Genomic DNA, 24,191 nt, shown 5'->3' with positions numbered 1-24,191 from the left:
TAGGATAATTTTAAAGGCTGTCCAGCCCAGGGTGAGCTATATGAACAGTTCTTCCTATTCCTTTTTTCATATCCTGTAGGTTGTTTCAAATTAAAGAGTAAAATATGTGATAATGAAGTACTGAAAGTTAGATAATTGGTCTGCTCAGACTTAAAGGACACAATTTTTATAACAAAAAGATCATGGATAAAAAATAAATTTAAAAGTAATCAGAAGCCTAGTATATAGAATAAGATAAATTGGGAAGAGAAGAGAAATTGGGAAAGGCTTTTCTCCAGAAAACATTCTTAAATGCTATTTGAACTTCTCTTAGCTTTTTTATGATTATATATGACATGAGGGAAAGGATAAGCCTGTGTGAGTCCAAAGCAAAAATTAGAGCAGAAACCTAGGCTCAGTTTGAAAATTGGTTCTCCTTTTTGCAGCTGAGACAAGTCACAGAGAGGGTGAAAAAAGACGCTTATGAATGAGCTCTGGTTTCTGATTCTTTGCTGGAACTTTCCTGTGCCTGGAATCAAAGAGCAGAAAGACTCATTTGCTCCTGTATAACACTGCAGCTCACACGCTTAGGTCTGACTCTTTCCTGGCCCACCTGTCAATCAGACGCTGTTGTGCAAAAGGCTACAGGACACCTTTAGGCACCAATTACAAAAGACTCTCCTGCTTATTTCACATCGCTCTGCCTGCTCTGTCAAATTCTCTCCTTTACTGCATTCACCTAGCAGTAAGAAAGTAACAACTAACCTGGCTGCTGATCCTTTAAATGTAGGACAGTCAGGCATTTGCAGAAATGGTCCAGCATCAATTGCCAACACAAGCTTTTGATCCCATGCGCCTATCAAGGTTTCCAGATGCTCCTGCCTGGCTGGCTTAGCTCGGTGGTCACCCAAACCCCAGCTGTGTTTAGGCATAGGTAGGTGAGCCAGCTATCATTGCTAACAGACAAGCAGGGGTAGACATGGCTTTTATGTGATTCCATCTGAATGACCTTCCCCATTCCAGTGAGAGCTGGGGGGGCCATGCTGCTGCATATCCAGCTCAGCGTTCTCCCAGTCACTGCCCATGTCCCACCCCTGAAACAGAAGGGAGAACGTGTGAAGGTAGGGAAGTGTCTTTATATTAGACATATAGCAGAATAAAGGGAGGAAAGCAGAGGGTAATCGTACTCCCTTCATCTCATCTTCCCCAGATGGCAATGATGTATTTTCTAGCAGAACCAGTGCATTCTAATTATTTTGTTTTCATCCTATTTGTGGTAAAATTCAATTTTGCCTCCATCACTGGACAGGCCTTGAGCTATTGCATGGAGTCTGCGGTCTGTTTCTCACTAGTTACTGCTGCATAAACATGGCCTCTGCATAACACACTGGCCAGCTTTTACTCGAGCTCAGTAAAGGCAGAGCTTATTACATCTTCTTCCCTAGTCAAACATAACATTAAGAATTAAAAAAAAAAAAAAACCCATGAAATTAACACAATACAGAATTGCAAAACCATCGTGCTGTTAACAAAAACAGTTAATGAGATTCAGGGGGTGCCCAGCGTGCCCTGGGATGTTCTGTCTTGCCTCTGCTGCTCCTATTTGTCAAATGGTTGCAGGCATAAGAGATCTAGGGTCTCTGCCTGTTGGGCTTTGTCACCTACGACACTGGAATTGCAGCTGATACATTGCCCTGTCATCCATCCTGCAGGGATGAGAAGATACTACTGCTTCTTTCAGAGTTTATGTCCATTTGGGCCCAAAACGTCTGCTATTAAGAATATTATTTGAAGTATATAACCCTCACTGCTCAATGTAAAGGTAATCCAGGCACCTGCTTCTGGGCTGTAGATTCCCTTCACAGGCTCATCCATCCAGCTTTTGGACATGGCAGCTCTGAGGAGTGTAGCTCCTGAGATCTTTTTGAAGCTGCCCCAAGATGTTTGAGACCCATTTAAATGGCTGGCAATAAACCAACTCATAGGTACTCTTCTAGATTGCTTCACGCCCCTTCCCACAATCATAACATTTTTCATTACTGAAGACTTCCATGCAGATCTTGCACATTCAGCGGAAGAGAGCAGCAAACTGGTTATATGTCAAAAGACTGTGGCTTTTGACATTAGAAATAATCTTTTAAATTCTGCTTTGATTACAGTTTTGTTCACTGTCCAATGCAAGTCAGTTGCCAAAAGGTTGATACCCACATACACAGTCCTCTATCACAGATGACATAATGAGTGATTTGAATTCAACAATTCTGTTGGATAAAGATGGAAGAGAAGAAAAGGCTTAGTTCATATTTATTAGAAAAAATACTCTCATGGGGAAATAACAGAAAACTTATTCTTTACTGCAGAAAATAATAAAATCATAAGCATTTTACTTTTTACACATAATTAAGCTATTCACTGTTTTTGTTCCTGTGGTTTACAACATAAATCATTGATAAGCAATTACAATATAAAATAATCTTTTGAAAGCACTAAGCTAACATAAAACTCTTCATTTGTCACATCAAATGAGCATTTTTCCAAGTACTACAGCTTAGTATTGTGCCCTCTAGCTATCTACTACATTTTGGTACCTCTGAGAATAATTTCTATCCTGAAAAACTTCAAAATACCGTAAGAATAAAAATTACACTTTATGCACCCCTTCGTGAAACTCTCTCATCAAAAGCTCCAGTTGTAATCAGGCTGTTCACACATGCCTTAGAAACAGCTCTCTGACTTACCACACTGTTAAGAGTACCTCTTTTTTTAAGTCTTTTGGTGGGGTTATCTGGTGTTTGCCGTCTTTTGGATAGTATAAACCGTCTTAATGAGGAGGCATAACTGTCTTGTGTGATTTCACCATTTTCATCAAACAGGTAATTTGAACATTTTTGTTTTAATTGATTCAGTGCAAGACCAGCTTCAATGTTATCTGCTGACAGATGTTACAATTATGAAGTTTATGAAACCCAGGAACTTCCTTATTTGCTCACAGCTAATTCTAAGAACTGGACACAGGGGGACCTGTCTAGAAGGTCCAAAGAAGAGGCAGAGCCATGATGCACCACAGAGGGCTCACGGTGACTGCGTAGTTGACTCCTTGGCTCTACCTAGGCTGCTAGAGGTAAAGAAAGCAGTAGGCTAGCATCTAAATCCATGCAGGCACAGCCCATAGCTAAAAGCAGTTCTGCTGGCAGTAAGTACGGGTGGATGCACTCTGGAACCTTCACAGCAGATAATGCTGATTTCAGCTTGAACATTAAGCTACTAAAGCTCCCAAATCCATCAATGTCTTTCCAAAACCTACAGACCCAACTGGAGTAACATTTTGTCAGTATTTTTCGTCTCTGTAAAATCTTGAATCGAGGGCTTTGAGGCACTAAGCAAGGCAAACCACAACAGGACAACAGAAATGTATCACACCGTTTTACAAGTGAGAAAGCAAATATTAATGACTTACTGAAGGTCTCATGTAAAGGGGGAAACAATCCCAGTGAGACCCAGTGACTCAAAACCAAACACCTTTCTTGTCTCATTATGATTTCAGGTCCTGCCTCACAAAGGTATGGTAAAGATCTTTAATGGAACAAAGCAGCAACGTAGCCCTACGGTGACTATGCTGTTCAAAAACAGTGGACATCATCTCTGCAAGAACCTGGATGAGTGTAGTCCTGCCTGAAAATAGTGTCACAGGTAGCTTAAGCCAGTCTAACTGGATGTGCCTTCCCCACTTCTGTAGCTAGCACATGGCATTGCAAGATCTAAGGACTATATAGCAGAAAAGGAGGGAGCAATCTCGAAAGTAAAATGTGGACTTATTGTATCAGGAAAAATAGAAGGGGCTTTAGATTGGAGAAGAGGAAAGTGTATCAGGAGAAAAAAAAAGGTACTGAGAAAGACAAAAGGGAAATTATAAAATTGGGGGGAAAAAATATCCAGAGAGTCACATTGCTGGTGTTCAATTATTCTTGTGCAAAATTGGAGTCCATTGCACAGTGCGGCTTTGCAGACAAGGAAAGGACAATCTCCACTGCAAGAGGGATGCAGACTCAGTTTCCCATAGAGGGAAATCAAACTGGAAGGGGTAAAAGAACGTGAACGGATGAGGAGAGTGCAGGAAGAGTGTGCTATGATTATATGGTATCTGTGAACTGGCTTGGGATGTAGTCAGCATCACAAAAGAGCCCTTGGCCTGCAGAAGACAAAAATATTCTGGCCAAGCAGTTGTAAGTTAAGCAGGAAAGAATGGTAAGCAGAGGCCATATACCCAAAGCACAACTGAATTATCTTTTAATTCATACATACACTCACGTTTAATTAAATTATGATATTGCCAAGCCTTTGGCATACTGCCTGCTGAATAAACATTACTGGCATAGATACTCCATAATTCTATTACAGATTTATTAATTCAAATGGAGGAGCAGGCAGGCATGAAAATAGCTAGAAATTTCAACTGAAAACCACCTATAGGTTAGACAGAGAAACACAACATGCCAACATGGAAGAGTCTGACAGCGACGTCTCTGCTCACAGGAGCCATCCAAGGTCTATGCCCATCTCCTTAGTCTATTAGCAGTCAAACAGCCAAGTCTGTCTTGTATCAGCACAATGACTCGTGATCATCCCCTATGTACAAGAACTACATCCTCTGAGTTCGAAGGAGCTGTTGTTGGATTATTAGGTTTGTCATTGGTGGGATTCAATTATTCCTGTATTATTTGTGTGAGACTAATGCAAAGAGGCTCCAGCTGAGACCAGGCCTCCATTTTATGAGGTACTGGGAGACAGTTTCTTTCTCAAAAGGGGCTTGCGGTTTCAGCTGACAATATGCAGACCGAGGGGAAACAGAGGCATTGAGAAGTCATTTTATTATGGTTGCACGAAATACAGCCAACAGACAGAGATTAATTCTAAATGACACGGTTCTATTAGTGGGTATCCAGTTAAAACATAATCACATGCCCCTTCTTGATTAAAGTAGAAGCAAGGCCATTTTAGACCTATAACAAAGAAACAAGCAAACAAAAAGTAATATATAAAATTACAAGAAAATGTATGATAGAGATCATGTTAGCTTTGGAAGCTGGAGGAATGGAAAAAAATATTTTACCACCAGAACTGGAACACTCCTTAGTTCTTACCTCCCAGCTGTGCTGTTGTCCTCTCCCATTTCTAATTGAAAATGCATGTTTTGATTTCCATTACGGTAAAAAAATAAAAAGTGGAGTTCTATTTTAGAATCTATAGAACAATGGCTTTCACCACAAAAATCATACTATAAACTGCTCTACATAGAACTGGGTTTTCGCTGCTCTTGTGCTTACCTCAAGAAGTAAAGCTGCTTCTTCAAAAGCCTTGTTTGATGCCAGCTCAGGTGCTAGACTGGTTTGCCATCTTTGGCCTGCCTCACTCCTCTTACGAATTTTCCCTGCCTGATCAGAGCTCTCAGAAACCCTCCTGAAGCCCAGGAGGGAAGAAGCCCTGTGTACTGTAATGGACAAACATCTGACACAGTGTCCTGTGGTTGAAATTAGATTCCTTAGAGTGGAGAATCATATTGATCAGGTCTACAAAAGCTAACAGCTGTCCACCCTCGGCTCCTCAGGATGGAAGAGTTCACAGGAGTTTAGATTCAGATTTTTGTTAAAACTTGTGCTCTTGATCATTCTTTTACCAATAGTGTTCTCTTATAGACAACAAGAGTGAATTTGTTTAAGTTGTACAGGACCTGCACTGCAAAGTAGTGGCGAAGATGAGGCAGCATTTCTGATATTGTGCCTTATACTAAGACCATGAAATCACCTCTTCAAAGGAGGACGCGGTAGTTATTTGGCTGTGATACGCCCACCAGATTTTCTAATTAACAGGTGTTTTCTTACCTGCCAACCCACAGTATCGTCTTTTTCAGAAGTATTTGTTTTCTGAAACAGTTGCATCTAGACTCTTCTTTTGAAGACCTGTTAGAAACTCAAATATATTTCAAGCATGTACTGTAAAGACACTACAGATTTTCCTCTGTCACACTGCATGTTGAACTAGAAAAGCCCTTAAGACCTATGGGCTAAAGCAAAATAAATACAATGCAGTCTTGTTTCTCAGGTTTCTGTTGTTAACCTCCCTCAAAGATAAAGTACCAATCATTAAATGACACAGGAAAAAATAGATACTTAACTATATTAACTCCTTTTCATATTTCTTTAATTCATGTATTTCCTATAAAAGCTTCTAAGAGGTAAAAAAAAAAAATTATAATTATGTCATAATCAGTTCCTCCTCCTATTTGTTCAAGGCACTATTTTTATTTCCCCACTGCCATGTCTTAAATTGTCTCTTGCATCAGCTAAATGTATTTGTACCATTTGTATTAGTTGCTCTTGAAGCTTTCTTCTTACACTTTCTGGCTGCTAAATTAATAAAGATGGGGTTGGCTTCTAGTTCTTTTAAAGCTGATTATGTGTATATCATACATATATATGTATAATGTATATGTGTGTGTGCTACATATGTGTAGCAACTTGTTGATGTTATCAGTCAGTGATGAACAGTTAGAACGAATGAGTTAAAACACACTGTGTGGCTGAAACATATATTTCCATTAACACTCTAAATTTTGATGCAACTGCATTTTTATTTACCTTTTAAAAGCCTATTTATACAAACTCAACAACTCAATCAACGCTGCATTCAAACTGCTGTCACACCAAAAAAACAACCGAAAAACATAATCATTCTATCACATAGTTCAGAAGTCCCCAAATTGACTTTTATAAATAAATCAGGTATATTTTAAAATTCCTGGCACATACAAGGTTTCTTCACTATCTCAGCAGCCCTTTACTCTGGGACAAATTATTGTCTTCATCTGACATTACTTTCTTCCCTCTTTTGACTGAAGACTCATCTCAGAAGATAAACTTATTTTCTGATTATTTAAAGGTATTTACATGACCAATATTACATAGGCCTATGTCCAGCATATCTGCCTTTACCCAAGCCGGCTGAAACCAACGTGCTGACACTGTAAAGAGCAGTTTGCTATTCTCTCTTTTTATCCTGAACGGTGACTGAAAGGTAACAATGATTTCTGCCAAGTAGGAGCTGTCTGACTGCCCCAGTTTAAATGCTAATAAATACCCTACTGCACTTTAGGGAAAACATTCTGCATTAACAAGGCCAATCATCTAAAGATCCTAACAAGCAATTAGGCAGAAACAATGATATCAGAAAGATCAGTCTTTTTGTAATGTGCTGTTTTCACCCACATGAGAATTTTAATTACGGTATAAGCAAGTACACAACTGAAGTACAACCTTTACCCACACACAGTTTTACTGTTCCAAATTAATCCAATACATTTTCCCAATGTTGGACAGGTAGCTAATTAATTGTAGATCACGTAACTGTCACAAGACTAACAAAACGCTTTTACGTAGGTAGGAGGATATTACTCTATTCAGTAGACAGTGTTTGAACTTAATACAGGCAGGAAAATTCCATTTCTCTTACAAAGAGACCACTGACCTCATTGAATAAACAGTTGGCTGTACCTTTCACAAAAGCTCTCAGCCAGGATAAGGAGCACATTGTACCATCAGCTGATACATGGGCTGAATCCACTCACCTGATGGCAGCAGAAAAACTAGGCTGCTGAAGCTGAGAAAATACAGGATACCACTTTCAAAGGAAAATATTTTCAAGGCAGTCTTTTCAGATTTTTGCCTGTGTGCTATTTCAAATGCAAACTCAATGTAATTTTAATAGGCAGTCATCCAAATATATCAAACAACACTCTGATGAAAAAAAAACAAATGCGTTTTTGTAATTAATATAGGTACTTATACAAACTGCAGAAGAAAACACAAGCCTATCCTTAACTGAAAGATAAGATACTGTAATACAGTGTGTGTATATATATCTGTAAGTCTACATGTTTAAATAGAAGATATATTCATTAAACTATTATATAATTAATGCATTACATATACAGCATACAATATGTATCATACAATGATACACAAAATCTGTAATCATGTTTCTAAAGATCATTTCTATTTTTGTTAGTCTTTTTGCACTTGCCTTCTGCACTGGTTATTAGGATTGCCATCTGTGGTGCTTTAAAGCCAAAACCAGCAGTACATTGATATTATGGCAAAAATTGTGAACACTGGTGAGAACTGGCCTTAGTAAATTGATGGGCCAGAAGCATTAGCTTCAACACGGTAAAAAAAAAATCAGAACTAATTATCAGTCATGCAATTGAGAGTTCAATATTCAGTGACATCAAGTAGTGACATCATTCAACTGAGTTAATGCAAGAAATAATGAGGCAGCTTGAGAGCCATTGCAACAGGAGCACATAACTCTCCTCCTCTGATCAAAACAGGGTCACACCGAACAACTGAGTAACCACTGGCTGCTCAGGCAGCAGCAGGCAGGTGAAGCGCCGCGCTGTCAAGCTCTTACTTCTGCTGATGTATTTTTATAAAAACATGTCAGGCACACCATCCGTCTTCAGCATTTGCCACCCCTCAGAACTGCTGTCTCCATGGAAAGGGCTACAAACATGGCCTGTCTGTGCAGCAAACAGCTTCCCTAGGCACAGAGGATCCTGGACACACAGGGCATGACCAAGCGGAATGGATGAGTGGCTCACCTGTACGTGAGCTCAGGGGCAGCCCAGGCACCCGCTTTCTGCCTCTAGGCAGAGATTCCCATGGATAAAATGGATGTGACTGGCTACTCGAGTGAACTTCAGCCTACCCCAAGATTAAAGGAATCTTGGGGTCAGTACTGGCTCCAGTCCTGTTCAACTTGCTCATCAGTGACCTGGATGAAGGGACAGAGTGTGCCCCCAGCAAGGTTGCTGATGATGCAGAACTGGGAGGAGTGGCTGATGCACCAGAAGGCTGCGCTGCCATTCAGAGAGACCTGGACAGGCTGGAGAGCTGGGCAGGGAGGGACCTCATGGAGTTCAACAAAGGCAAGTGTAGGGTCCTGCACCTCGGGGGGAACAACCCCATGTACCAGTACAGGCTGGGGCTGACCTGCTGGAGGGCAGCTCTGTGGAGAGGACCATGGGAGCAAGATGCCCATGAGCCAGCAGTGTGCCCTGGTGGCCAAGGTGGCCAATGGGACCCTGGGGTGCATCAGGAGAAGCATGGCCAGCAGGTGGAGGGAGGTGATCCTCCCCTCTGCTCTGCCCTGGTGAGGCCCCATCTGGAGTGCTGTGCCCAGTGCTGGGCTCCCCAGTTCAAGAGAGACACGGAACTACTGGAGAGGGCCCAGCTGAGGGCTGCAAAGCTGATGAGGGGACTGGAGCATCTCCCTTATGGGGAAAGGCTGAGAGAGCTGGGCCTGGTTAGCCTGGGGAAGAGAAGACCGAGAGGGATCTTATCAGTGTCTACAAATATCTTAAGGGCGGGTGTCAGAGGATGGGACCAGGCTCTTCTCAGTGGTGCCCAGTGACAGGACAAGGGGCAACGGGCACAAACTGCAGCACAGGCAGTTCCACCTGAATATGAGAAAGTTCTTTACCTTAAGGGTGACAGAGCCCTGGCACAGGCTGCCCAGAGAGGCTGTGGAGTCTTCTCTGGAGATATTCAAAACCTGCCTGGACGCAGCTCTCTGCAAGCTGCTGGAGAACTTTCTTTAGCAGGGGGCTGGACTAGATGACCTCCAGAGGTCACTTCCAACCCTGACCATTCTTGATTCTTGGATTCTGTGTAATTTGTTTTTAAAAAAAACTCTCAAATTTTTCAGTTCAAACACCAATCCAAGGTTGGAATACTAAAATACCGTGACAAGAGAAACTCGCTAGATAAATGGAAAATATTAACAGCAACTTTGAAAGTGTGTAATGGATACTACTATTTAAACCTGAGGGGGAGAAATGGAAACTGAAATAAAAGGATTGAAATAATTTCAGGTGCTCTGAGACCTTAGAGCAAAGCAGAACTAAGAACTTCTCTTCGTGAGCTAAAAGCTAGCATTAAGACACTTTCAACTAGTCTTTTACATTTATTTCCCCTTATTATTTCCAGTACAACATTAAGATCGTAACACAATTCCTTTACTCATCTTTTCCGTTAATTTACTAGGGAAATAATGTACCACTTTTTGGTAATAATATCAAAACATTTCTTGTCAGCTCAGGGACAACCACCTGCCAGCAGGAATCTTCAGCAAGCTGGGACTAGCCCACTAAAAGCTGTTGCAGCAAAAGGTACCTCAGGCAGGTGCTAGAGGTCTGGCTGAACCAAAGGCACAGCACAAGGCACACCAACACATGCAGAAACAGGATGGAACAGATGCGTCAGCTTACACAGGTGCTTTGCAAAAAAGGCAAGTTTGCCAACAGCACCCAAGTCCTCAAAACCTAACATAGTCAAAATCTCAGTGCCTCTGTGAAATACCTGACTATACTTAAGTGCCTGAATAACTCAATGGGGTAATAACAAAATCCAAAGTGAGACATTTATATATAGTGAGACATTTATATATCTACAACATAGCTATCAAAACCAAAAAATGTGAACATGGAAAAAAACCCCAACCTCTTTAGAACTTTGCCATTCATAAGAACATCAGCATTTACCAAAGCTCCATCAGTCCTTCCAAGTTCTGATATTACATGCAGGTCTGACATTGCATCTTGCTTGTGCTGGGAACCCTGGGGTTAGCTTCCTGCCTTAAACCTACTCAGGATGTTCACTAGGCACCCCTAAAAACCTAGGACATTATCTGACCAGCAGTCTGGCAAACCTTTTAAATACACTTAACACAGCATTTCTAAGGTTGGAACTTAAAAAAAAAAAAATTATCAAAAATGCTTGCCTTCGGTAGGACTTATACCTAGATGGTGCACTTGACTGGAACACATCTGCAAACAAATTACTTTAAACTATTCAGAGTATTACAATTTTGATTAAAAGGCAGAAACTCCAGAATCCTCCTCAGCATAAGGAGAACATATCCCTTTTTCAGAAACAAATTTGATCAGCAGGTTATAGACTGACACAGGCAGGGCCAGTAATATTCCTAGCAGCCAAGAAACAAGAAATGAAAGTGAAATCAGCACTTGATTAAGACCTTTCCAACAGAATAAAAAGTCTGGGGTTTTGTACTTAGTTGCTATGGCTGCTCATGGGTTTGGCAATATCCACTGGATAAAACCTTTAATCATTAGAAACTCCCACCTAATTCAGTTTGAAGAATTAGACTTCATTAGTTATATGCAGAGCGAGATGGACTTGACATCTAGATCCACCATGCCCCAAATCATTCCTTCTCTTATTGGGCTGATCACCACTAAAAACATAGAAAGGCAGCTTCAAAATGTATTAAATTACTCAGTTAGTAGTGATGCAAAACTATTTCCTAACAGATTATGCACATCATTGCAGATATACATTTCTATTTGCGGTATGAAGAATACATCTTTGCAAGGCAGCTACGAGGCAGCTTCTCTAATGCTTTGCTATGACAGTGCCTCTTCACTGCTTTTAAAGCAGAAATAAAGGTGTCTAGGCACCTCTAGATATTGGAGGATCAAAGATGCATTCCAACTGAAATACCCACTTTCTTTCTGTTACATCACTTATAAATCCAAAAAAAAATGTCAAGGGTTTTAAAGAAAACCCTTGTGCAAGCAAAAACATTTCTTCTGTGTCAATAAGCTCCTACTACAACATGAAGAACATTTATGTTCCGCAACATAGTTACAAAAAAAATCCTTCAAAAATTTCTTTACATAGGTAAGTAACACTATGCAACACTGCAGTCTTGTATTTGGAAATATGTATCTTCCTACAGCATTAAACCTCACACTATTGCAATTTAGACCAAATGATGACACGTGTACTCTAACACAGAATACACTAACATTATGTAATAGTTATGTCAAGAAACTACCTTGCGTGTTATTAAGTTAAAACTGCAAGAAGAAACCAGGGAGTGTCTTTCACAACTAATCTTATATGAATGCCGGAGACTGGACAGCTGGTCCTTTGTTTCATGATTCATCTAAAGGATGTCACTAAGAGTATACAGGCTTGTGTTCCCATAAATTGTTTCAAAGATAAAGGAATGTTAGGCAAGTGTTTCAACAATCCCACCTATGTCTGGAACTAAGTAACCATGACATAAAAAAATAACTGAGAAAGAACCATAAATAGACAACACAGAATCAGAACACAAATACAAAATAACCTGATTTTTATTTCGATAAAGAAATTAAACTCAATCTTAGTAGAAATAGAGTCATACACAATATCTGGCCATAAAAACCTGTATGTACAGCGCAAGAAAATAACATATTGCAAAAAGTTACTTTTTCCAAAAACTTTTAAAATGTTGGCTCACTTGAGAGGAATTCATAATTTATTTTCATGCTTACGTTTTCTATACAGTGTAGAGCTATCCAAAATACCCGTATTCTGGAGAAACATGAAGTGCAAATTAGCAGGTACAGCCACCTGCAAAATTAGGCAGTGGTTAAGAGAGAAGTCTGAATCACTGTTTTAGACTTGGTTGTATCAATTCTGCCCAAGAACCACTTACCTTCTTTGTAGAATGTAGTACTATAATCTTGTAAAGCTCCAACAAAGAGACAGTCCATGCTCACTTGAATAGCTATTTTTTCCTTCCATTCTTGATTTTCTTTGGAGCTTGTGGCTTTATTGCAATGTCTTCGGTAAAAACTATTGTTTAAAAGTGAGCTGTTGCTTGGATGTTTCCAAGAACATACAAATTACAGCTACGATTTCTTCTCTAAGATCAGTACATTTTATTAACATCAGTGCATTTAATCCCATAATATAGACAATAAACATCTTGCATAGGTTTACAGACTTTGTGAAAGGCTAAGAATAAATTCATATGATCCACTTTCTAAAGGCACAGATTTTCACATCAAATGGCACCAGTCTCTGGTCACACAGCTGCAAACTGTCTTGAACACAGTTCCTAATCCACTCGAACAATTTTAGTTTCATGCAAAATAAAAAAAGGTTTAAGCATATGTCCAAACTAAAACATGTTTATTCATTTTTTACAATCTTTTCACTGAAGACCAAAACTTTTAAAAACTTTTTTTCTATTTTTAGGTCAGAGATTGTTAATAGCTACTCCTCAGAAACATTGGGTTGATTCGTAGTCTAGGGCAGCAGATCTGATCTAAGACCTGAATCTGTACTTTGAGAAACAGGGAGGATGGTCAAACCTGTTCCATAGGGAAAAAGACTGGGAAAGGGTCATGTGGGGCAGAGCTTGTGTTTTTGCAGCTTCTTACCCTCTAGGATCCAGGTACATGGTATGGCCATGTCTAGGGCATTATATAGAAACAAAACAGATAAAGGAATGGAGTTCTGGAAAAGATACCTGAAGGCTAGAGGGCTTCTAGACACAACTGGGAAATTTCTTGCAGATAGAAAAGTGACAGGAGACCAGCAAAGGTCAGTTCATCTGCACTGGCCTGGGCCAACAACTTCAACTACTAAGGGAAGCTGGAGCTGTGCCAGACCAGTATTTCTGAAAACGGTAGAGACCCTATAGAGACTAAGACTGTATTTTGAGGAAACGCAAGGAAGCCAGTGTTATGGCCATGTGTGGCTACAGGACTCAGTTTTTTATATAAAGGGAAGTGTGATGGTGAAATAAAAAAATCTTAGTACATTAATTTATCTGAACAAGCTAGGAACATTTATTTCAGCACGTGCCTCTGATGACTTTATGAACGTGAATGATCCTTCTTAAAGAGTCAGAGGATCCTGCTGGCCCTTTAGCAGCATGCTTTTAGCTGATAATTTCATAACTATACAGCTGCTCTTTCCCACAGCAGTAAAAGCAAGTGTAAAATTTCTGTCCATTTGCAATGACACTAAACAACCTGACTCAAGTGGCTCTTCACAAGGTATTACCATCACCTAACCTTATTGCTACTCAAGGTTAAAAAAAAAAAAAAAAAAAAAAAAAAGAGATTAATCCTACTCTTCAAATAGCTTAGTGTACATCAAAGCCATGGAAAAATTATAATGTGAGGAACTGCAATCTTCTAGATATTTGTCTGCCCATTAAAAACCAGAATTTTATTTCATGGAAAGCTAAAAACAAGCTGGTTTTGGTTTTGTAATCTTTCCAATTACATATAGTCCAGAAATTTACCATATTCCTGGCAAGCAAATCAAGTGTAATTTTCTAATTTAACAAAATTGGTTTGTCCTCTACTTATATGCAAGCACAATATTAAAAATAATTTAATACTTTTAAAACTCTTCCCAATGAGATAAAAATTCTGGTTTGGGGCACTGTCACCATGCAGAAATAACTCATCTCTAGTATGAAATGAATTCCTTTACCCTGCAAAATCTAGATCCGAAAATTCTCTATTCATCTCACCCCATATTTGCAGTTCATTTCATTGTTTCAGCAAAAAAGTTGGCAATTTAAACTGGCTAGTACAGCTGCAATTGATGGGGTCCTCAGTGACTGGTGAGGACTGGCATGTACTGGATCAGTTAACAGCCAGCCAGCCATGGAACTCAGCACTCTCCAGCCCCCTGTACTCCGAATAGGCCTCCTTATTCTGCAGACTTCCAAAAACTGTGGCAGAACAAGTCCTTTATTTCAGCTTGGCGACAGTTCTATTTATCTCAGTTCTTAGGCAACCTTCATGTGCTTGCCCATCTGGGATTATAGTCCACTTCAGCTAGAACAGAGTAAGACTGAGTCAACTGAATCAATTAAAAATATCCTATCCCAGTAAGTGACGCTGTTACATATCCACTGAATAGCCTTTTCTGGCCGCCATGGAGTGGCAATGACTTATCGCAAGTTGTAATTCACTTTTTAAAACCAGTCTGGAATACTTGCCTTACAATTTGTATATAAATTATTCTATATTTCTGTTAACTTCAGATTTGAAGCTACTGAACATTTAATTTAACGCCTGTGGAATCTGGAGAAAAGTCACTACTTCACTGATTTGCAGTTTTGGAGAAAAAAGAAAAACACAGATCTCCTCCAGAAATTTAAATTCACTGTAAGACAGTAAAATATTCTGTCTTCAGATGTTATGAGACTATTTGGAAAAAAGTTCATAGTTTTGGGGGTTTTTTTCCCCTGCCTCCACCCTAACTTAGTGTTTAGGACAGTACAGATGTAAATGCAAGTCTAGAAAAATTGAACTGCTGTTTGGCTCATATCTACTGCTGAGGAAACAAATACAAAAAGAATTGTTATAAATCAAACTGTAAGTTACATACAGGAAGCTTTAATTCACAATGATTCTAAGGGAAAGGACACGACACACAAGTTAATTCCCTGCCTTAAACTGGTTTTGTGCAGATGTAGTTCCAAGCCTACTAAGACTCAGACCTCTTCAGCCTGCTATTATGCAAAGTGTTGTACAAACACTTGCACCATACAGTAACAGCAAAAGAATTTGTACCAATTATTCTGGCTTTATTCATCCGAGAATAAATTATTTTTTGTAAGAGAAAAGGCAGCGTCATCATTTAAGCTTCAGCATAAACGAAGTATGGAAACATTTTTATACATTAAACATTTGTTGACTAGTCAACAACATTATTGTAGCTCTGCTCCCTGTTCCTAGCATGGGTAATTACCGAAGTGTAAAAAAACACAGGCATGAGAAGCAAAAAAAACATGTGGCCAGCTTAGACTTCTCAGTCAGAATTTCTTCAGCAAACAAACACGCATCTTTGTTAAGATATTGATAAAGAATGCCAATTTTAAAAAGGTGAAAACAGTAATGGTAACATTGTATTAAATATATTCTATCATTATAGAGTAACAGTATAAAAATTTTGACAGTTTTCTTTTTCTTATAAGCATTCATAACTTGAATGTGAATTCTGTTTCACTGGAGTCTCTTGCTTAGAACAAAAATTATCCCAATATGCAGAATCCTCAGGTGTGACTGGAATGCCAGATGCAACTAAATCTTCAAAAGTCAATAATGTAAACTGTGGTTCGTTAGGCTCCATGCAACATACCTAAGGAAAAAATACGTATTCGTATTACAGGAATCAATAAATCTCAATTTTTCTCCCTGCGATATTCCTTGTCCAGTTTAAACTACACATTGCTTACAGAAGAAAAAAGAAAATATTCCAGTTGAGACCAATGTCACTGTCCCTAGTTTATGCTATACAGTGACTAATAGAAGCATGTAACAGGTCACATGGAAAAAGCAGTTTTTCATTGAAGCTTAGTTCACAAAACTGAAAGAACAGGGGACACAGAATGCTGCAAATACCACAGAATGAATGTTTAAGTCCAGAAAAAAGCAAGAAAAATCCCACCAACAAATAAAATGTAGTTAATTCTCCAGCAGACATGACTACTTGAGATGATAGCGTAAGGATTTATTCCACTAGAGGTGTGCCTATTCATATTCTTTTTAATACCAGCAACCACGGGGTTGTGCATGCTTCTCTCAAACTCATGCTATTTAAGGACAGAAGTGGTCACAATCAATCCACAATTCCCCATGTTAAATCCAGATTAAGTGCAGACTAAGATATTACAGATGAGAGTGTCACGGTCTCTGTGTTCCACCACTTCAAGAAAAATCACATGGCAAAGGAAAAAGGTTAAATTTTTTGAGCACATTACTGTGCAGCCTGTTGTATGCTGTCTGAAAGTGTAATTCTTTCCAGACACCAGAGCAAACAGTACAGCTGCATGAATCAAACATGAATACAGCTGATCCTTCTAAATTCAGCATTTGCTCAAGCAACATATTCTCAACGTTTAATATTTCATAGAATTCAACAGGACTACTCTGCAATAGGGTTATTCTGTACATCACACAAACTGACACATTTTTGATGCAGACTAAGGTACTGTTAACTTCTTGCGGAGCGAACACTGGTATCTGGCAATTACAGGATGGCTGAAACTGGAAAAAGAGCTCTGCAGGTCATGTGGTCTAACTTCCCTGCTCAAGCAAGGCCACCTAGAGTTAGTTGCCCAGGCCCGCGTTCAGATGGCTTTTGAATATCACCGAGAATGGAGACTCCACAATCTCCTTGGGCAATCTCAGTCACCTTTGCAGTGAAAAAAAAAAAAAAAAAAAGTTTTCTGATGTTCAGAGGGAACAACCTGTGTGTCAGCTTGTGCCCGCTGTCTCTGGTCCTGCAACTGGGCACCAATGAAAAGAGCCTGGCTCTGTCAAATTTGCACCCTCCCTTCAGGTATTTATATACTTTACTAAGATCCCCTAAAGCCTTCTCTTTTCCAGGCTGAACAATCCCAGCTCTCTCAGCTTTTCCTCATAGGAGAGATGTTCCAGTCTCTTAACTTCATTTGTGGTACTTCGCTGGACTCTCCAGTATGTCCGTGTTTCTCTTGTACTGACCAGCCCAGAACTGAACACAGCACCCTAGATGTGGCATCACCAGTGCTGAGCAGAAGGGAAGGATCATCTCCCTTGACCTGTTGCCAATATTTTGTCTAATGCAGCCCAGGATACCATACCCTTCTATGCTGCAAGAGCCCATTGCTGGTTCACATTCAGTCTGGTGTCCACCAGGATCCCCAATGCCTTTTCTGCAAAGCTGCTTTCCAGCTGGCTGGCCGCCAGCATGTCCTGGTGCCTGGGGTTGCTCCTCTGCAGGTGCAGGACTTTGCACTTACTGTTGAACTCCATGAGGTTCCTGTCAGTCCATTTCTCCAGCCTGTTGAGGTCTCTTTGGATGGCATCACAACCCCCTGGCATATCAGCCACTCCTCCCAGTTTGTGTCACCAGCAAACCTGCTGAGGGTATACTGCCCCATCATCCAGATCATTTATGAAGATGCTAAACAGGACAGGATCTAGTTTTGAACCCTGGGGTACATTGCTAATTACTGGCCTCCACTGACACTTCATGCCGCTCATCACCACCCTCTGTGCCCAACCATTTCGCCAGTTTTCAGTTCACCTCACTGTCTGCTTATCCAGCCCATACATCAACATTTTCTCTAGGAGGATCTTATGAGAGCACACATCAGAGATAAAAGATACTGAAGCCTAGGTAGAGAATAGCCACTGCTCTCCCCTCATCTACCAGGCCAGTCATTTCACTGTAGAAGTTTACCAATTTGGTCAAGCATGACTTTCTCTTGGTGAAGCTATGCTCACTGCTCCTAACGATTTCTTTGTCCTTGATGTGCCTGGAAACGGTTTCCAGAGTTAGCTGCTCTGCCACCTTTCTGGAGATTGAGGTGAGACTGACAGGCCTGTAATTCCCTGGGTCCTCCTTCTTGAAGATGAAGTGACACTTCCTTTTCTCCAGCCTTTGGGCACCTCTCCCAGTTGCCATGATGAACCTAAGATTATTGAGAGAGGCCGTGCAATGACAGCTGACAGCAGCATCCCGTAACAGCTCATGGAATTATGTACGTCCTGTTTGCTTACATATTCCCTGACTTGATCCTCTTCCAAGGGTACATCTTCCTTGCTCCTTCCCCTCTCATCCCTGGAACCTGAGATTCCTGAAGGCTGGTCTTGCTAAGAAAGACTGAGGGAAAAGGCTGAGGTACCAGATGCCGCCTTCACATGTTCTATGCACTTGAGGCCTCCATCTTATAGAGCAAAAGGCCTGCATCTTCCCTAGTCTTCACTTTAGCCTCTATGCACTTACGGAAGCCCTTCTTGGTTCCTTGGACATCCATGGCTTTAGCTTTCCTAATTTTGACCCTGGAAGCTCAGACAACGTTTCTGTATTCCTCCCAGGTTACTAGTTCTCATTTCCATTCTCTTTATGCTTCCTTTTCATGTTTCAATTTGGCTAGAAGCCCTGTCTTTATACACACAGGCCTCCTGGCCTTTTTGCCTGACTTCATACACACTGGAATGGAACTCTCTTGAGCTTGGATGAGGTGATCCTCAAATATCAAGCAGCTTTCTTGGGCCCCACTTCCCTGCAAGGCCTTATCCCTTAGGACTCTTCCAAGCAGATCTTTGAGGTCAAAGTCTGCTGTCCTCAAGTCCAGGGTTCTAAGCCCTCCTCCCTGCCCCCAGGACCCTGAACTCCATCATTTCACATTCACCGTAGCAAAGGCCGCCTTTGACCTTCACAACCCCAACAAGCCCCTTCTTGCTGGTGAGGAGGAGGTCCAGCAAAACACCTCTCCTAGGTGCTTCCTCTGTCACTTAAAGGAGGAAGCTGTTGTCAGTGGACTCCAGGAACCTCCTGGGTTGCTTATGTCCTGCTGTGTCTCTCCACAGATTTTGGGGTGGTAAGTGCCCCATGAGGAGCAGGGCCTACAAACAGGATGCTGCTCCTATCTGTCTGTAGAAGGCCTCACATCCACTTGTACTTCCTGGTCAGGTAGCCTAGAGCAGACACCCACCATAATCACCCTGACTTGCCCTCTCCTTAACCCTAATCCATAAACTCATCTGGTTCCTCATCTATCCCCAGGCAGAGCTCCATGCACTCCAGCTGCTCTCTCATGTGAAAAGCAAATCCCCCTCCCTCATCTTCCCTGCCTGTCCTTCCTAAAGAGCCCCTTGATCACAACACTCCAGCCATGGGAGCCATCCCACCATGTCTCCATGATCCTAACAAGTTCATAGCCCTGCAACTGCACACAGATCTCTAACTCATCGTGTTTATTCCTCATACTGCATGCACTAATCTACAGGCTCTTTAGAGAGGCATCCCAGCATACTGAGTTCCTGGAGAAGGTTTGGGGGATGTGTCCGTAACTGTGCCTTGTAGGTGTTCACTTATATGCAAATGGAGGTGACACAGTCTAAGGCTTCCTGTCACATCTATGAAGGTTGGTCAGTGAACAGGTAAAACAGCAAAAATGTCTATTCTCTGCTTCCATGTTTGAGCTGTAAACGACTGTTAGGAATAAATGCAGAGACAACTAAACGGTTTGTGTTTGTTGTAACAGCATAGAAAGTCTCAAAGTTGTCCAACGCAGACTGAAAGCAAAAGTTAATTGAGCAGCCTGTCACTTTATATCCTCACACAAGTGACATGGTGTTGAGACATGCCTGTTCATCTGGCATTTTGGAGATGAGGTAAAGCTGCAGGAACTGTGCCTAGAGCCCTGCAAGTGACAGCGCAGATGTACACCAAATATGAACCAAGCCTCGGAACTAAGTAGACTGTTAACAGATCTAGTTTGAACTTCAGCACATGCTTGTCTGAAGGGAAATGCGTTCTGATTGAATTATCAGAAGTCCTGTGAAATTTAGCAAGTGATACATGAAAAGGTATTTTATATCCTACATATGAATTATGAAGAACTATAAACTCAGCCATCCTTCATTGAGACTTACATCAGATAACTGTCTAGACCTAGGTTAAAAGTGGAGAAAAATATTCAAGCATATAGGAGTCACTAGCAGACATTTTGTTAAGATTCTTGACACTAGAGAATTTAAGTTATAGTATGTTAAAGTAACAATTGGTCTTTCCTATGAATTGTAGGTATTTGCCGTCAAGTTGGGAAGAAAGCTCACTGGAAGTACATGTTTTGCAAACAGGACATAATGAATTACTACTCTGATAGCAGAGAAGGAACAGAAACAAGCACTGACATCCTGAAACAAGTGCATTATGTCTACACACAATTTCTTTTTTTTAAGCTAAGATGAAGAATGCCTTTTCCTCTCAACACAGCCAGTAATACATATAATCCTTTCACACAGTTCTGCTAGAAAGAGAGAAAGCCACTTTCATTTCCTCCATATTCCTGTTAGGAGTCTTGAAAAGACACAATGCAACAATACAGAAATTTCCACTTCGTATTGGGGAGTCACAGAATACTCACTTGTCCTATTTAAAATGACCTTTTTTCAGTGAATTGAGATAATGAAATTCAGGTCATCACAATTTAGTCAGTGGACAAGTATGCCTTTGAGACCTTCTTGATACAACGACTTTTCATCGGAACTCTTGATATCATGTCTATTCTTTCTATGATAATTTTAAGATGTGTGACAGTGATGGTGAAGGTCAATACTTAAAAATTGTGGATTTTTGTAGACTACTTAGTTGTCTTTAGAAATAATGAACACCTTTTCACCTCAGATTGACATTTATCAGTATTCCTGTAGGAAGGATGACATGCAGCCCCACTGGGAACTTAAGCATGTCCTGTCAAACAGAATGCATGTATTTTCTTAGAGAATATTTGAGCACTGATATACCACAGTAAATCCTCAAAGGAAGTTTAGACTTTTTTTAACCAATGCTAGTTAAAAGGTCTGCCACTCTATGTTATCCATAAACACAGACTCAGACTTTATGACCATGATAGGTGAAAGTAGTCATGCACATATCCTTTAATCCATTCATATATAATTTTTTTTTCTAGTTCCTGGCAGAATCTTTGTATCTAAATAACAGAAAACCACTAACCCATTTTATTGTGAGCAACTACAACACCACAGAAAAAAATGGGAATCTGTCACGTTTTGCTGACTGTCTGGCTATTTTGGCTACAACTTGCCTGTCTGCCTCAAATTTGACTTTTGTTGCTATTTTCATGACCAAGGTCTTTATTAAATTACACAGAAAATCCTGAAAAGCTTTTAAGTGGCTTTGTCATTTCTCTCAATAGAGAGACCACATAGAATGAAGACTAACACTGCTGTTCTTCCCATCTGTTGGTTGTTGTTGCTCGTCTCGAGGGTCATCTTGTCCTAATAGTGTTTGAGGGATGGATCTGCTCTGAGATACATGCACTGACAGTCCCCTATTAAAATCAACTTGGTGAGGTGCCGTACTAGTTTAGCAGTCCAGATTGGTTCACTGCCTCCACTTCCCTCGGTGAAAACTATCTTTCCCACGTGAATACTAGCAGGCTGTGACAAAAATCACTTACTCTTCCCTTGAATGCACACACTGAATGCTGTAACACATACATTCCAGATTTGACATTATTTGTTGCTGTCTTCTGAAACCATTTATCCTTCCCAGACTTTTCCTGAAAGAGCTACAACAGAACTAGAACTAGAGGTAACAGTTCAGTAAGAACCTGGTTAATAATGTGCCTAAGACAAGCTTCCTCCTTGGCCCTATATCTGAGGGAACACACTTTTAGCTACAGCATCAGGCTTAAGTTTAAATTCAAGTAATTAGTTACCAAGAACTGAAAATGTTTAATAATTTCTTACATCAGAATGCTTCTGTCCAAATCCCTCCTGTTTCCCGAGAGCCACTGCAATATGATGATAGTCATCTAACCGTGTTTCCTAGTAAAGATGAAAAAATGGCAACATAAATGTATTTTCTTTACTCTGTTTCCAGGCTATGTAAATGTTTAGAATACGGTTCAGAACAATAGCAGAACATCATTTAAAATACTTTAATGACATTCAAAAAGCAATAGTCCTTTCTAGCGGTTCTGTTGGAAAGCTCAAAGATGTAGATACATTAAAAAGTTAGCAGGGCTGAACTAGTTACTATAGGTTACCATCATCTTACCCATCTGTAGATACTTACATTCAAGTTTCTGACCTTAGCATTTCTTTACCAGACACTTCTAAGTCATAAGCCATATAAACCAACTTAACTATCTGTTTTCCGATAAGATAAACTATAAACTTCCAGGAGGTATTCTGAAAAACTATGTAACTTACACCAAATAACCTTAATCACTCTTGGCTTCAGACAGCATGTAAGATCCCAACTTTAAATATCTGACACAGCAGCCTGAGTACTGCTTTGTGTAAACAGGAACCAATTTTCCTATAAAAATGTTGTAAGGCATAAAATTGTATTACTAAATATATTTAATAGCTTTGTTCAAAAGTGTTTTTCTCTAGAAAGGCTAAGAATTCATCCCAAACAATTCACTTCAGAAAAAAAAACACTTTAATATCCTTTTTCTGAATGTTTATTCTATAGTCAAGTCATAATCCTGTTGGCTTTAAGATAAAAATATGCGCGTGTGGGGTGGTGGGTGGGTGTTTTCCTTGCTTCTTTATCCAAACGTTTTCACATAATTTATGCACAAACTTTCTAAAAAGGAAATCAAGAATAACAAGAATATGACCGACAAAAATGAACAATTTAGATATCATCATTAATCTGAAACTCAGCTAGTAGTCTGGAGATTCTTCTGGGAGGTATGATTGAGCCTCCATTTTCCACTTTCTTAGGACATACTCTAACTGCACTATATTATCATATAAAGAAAGCATCATAATGCCCTCCTGTTTCCTCTCAAAGGTTGTTGGTTGCCTAGTTCTAGGGTGGGAGTGTTTTCTGTTTGTCTAAATGAAAAAAATTACTACATCCAGTTTTTAACCATTTCATTCCCCCCCTTCATTCATTTTTTGCATGTACAAGAGGTTAAAGACTGATCAGAATAGAGGACACAGTACAGCACATTAGGCAGTGTCTATATCTGTAGTCAGAAGTCTGCAAACAACTGTGTTAAAGCTTTACGCTAAATGCACAGAAATTGTTTTTTGTCAAGCAAACTTATGTATTACTTCTTGTTTGTGCAACTAAAAACATATTATAAATCCTTTTACATATTGTTAATAAAATAATTTCTTGTCAGCTCAAAGCTGCATTTAACAAGCAGTGACTCTAGGTAACATGGACCATTCCCCTACAGACACCCTGCCCAATGGACAGTGAATTCAGAAGGTTCCACCTCATTTACTTCACATATCCTATGTGGTCACAAAAGAGTTTTCAGCATCTTACAATAAAATGTAACAAATTATACCTTTCATCTTATCTTTGCTGCTCCAGAGAAATGTAAATCCAAACCAAATACAGAAGGGAAGGATGTTCTTCCTGGCCCCTACTAGCGGCCAACAAAAATCTTAAGCTATGGAGTTAATGAAACATACTGAAGCCATAAAAACCAGCACATCAGCTTGTTTCTCTCTTCACCTGGAGGTATTGCTTACAAAATAAATCCAGCTTCTTAAATGGAAATAGATGACTAAACAAAAAGAGAAGGAGGACAATCGTACAGAATTGCTCTGAGGTGAAGAGTTTGTTAAGATTCCTCTCTATAAACCAGAAAACATATAGATCAAAATTTGTTTTTCTCTGCACAGAACCACACTGTTACTAGAGCTGTTCAAGCTACAGGCACATTGAGACTTAAAATTACCTCATTTCAAAGGCTCAGCAGAATGATGTGCCTGGGATTCAAATCATTCTGGATTCACTCAACAACAGACAGCTTACGAAGAAACTGTACCTTCCCAGTGAGCAGAA

At 40.0% G+C, this 24,191-nt stretch overlaps 1 protein-coding gene across 3 annotated transcripts in view; it reads right to left on the bottom strand.

Annotated features, from left to right (window-relative positions):
- Positions 1-12,175: 12,175 nt before the first annotated feature.
- Positions 12,176-24,191, bottom strand: part of AASDHPPT (aminoadipate-semialdehyde dehydrogenase-phosphopantetheinyl transferase) — a 37,056-nt gene continuing 25,040 nt past the window's right edge. For 2 of the 3 annotated variants that reach the window (XM_055702455.1, XM_055702457.1), the window contains 2 exons: positions 22,124-22,201; positions 12,176-15,992 (listed from right to left, as the gene is read on the bottom strand). In XM_055702455.1, coding sequence (XP_055558430.1) covers positions 15,822-15,992; positions 22,124-22,201 — 249 coding nt within the window. In that variant the 3' untranslated portion in view covers positions 12,176-15,821. The remainder of the gene's footprint in view (positions 15,993-22,123; positions 22,202-24,191) is intronic. The other variant, XM_055702456.1, reaches the window with a different exon arrangement.

Source organism: Falco cherrug, chromosome 2, assembly GCF_023634085.1.
Source record: "Falco cherrug isolate bFalChe1 chromosome 2, bFalChe1.pri, whole genome shotgun sequence".
In the NCBI taxonomy this organism is placed as follows: domain Eukaryota; kingdom Metazoa; phylum Chordata; class Aves; order Falconiformes; family Falconidae; genus Falco; species Falco cherrug.
Note: the sequence above shows the minus strand (reverse complement) of the source record. Positions and strands in the feature narration are given on the sequence as shown.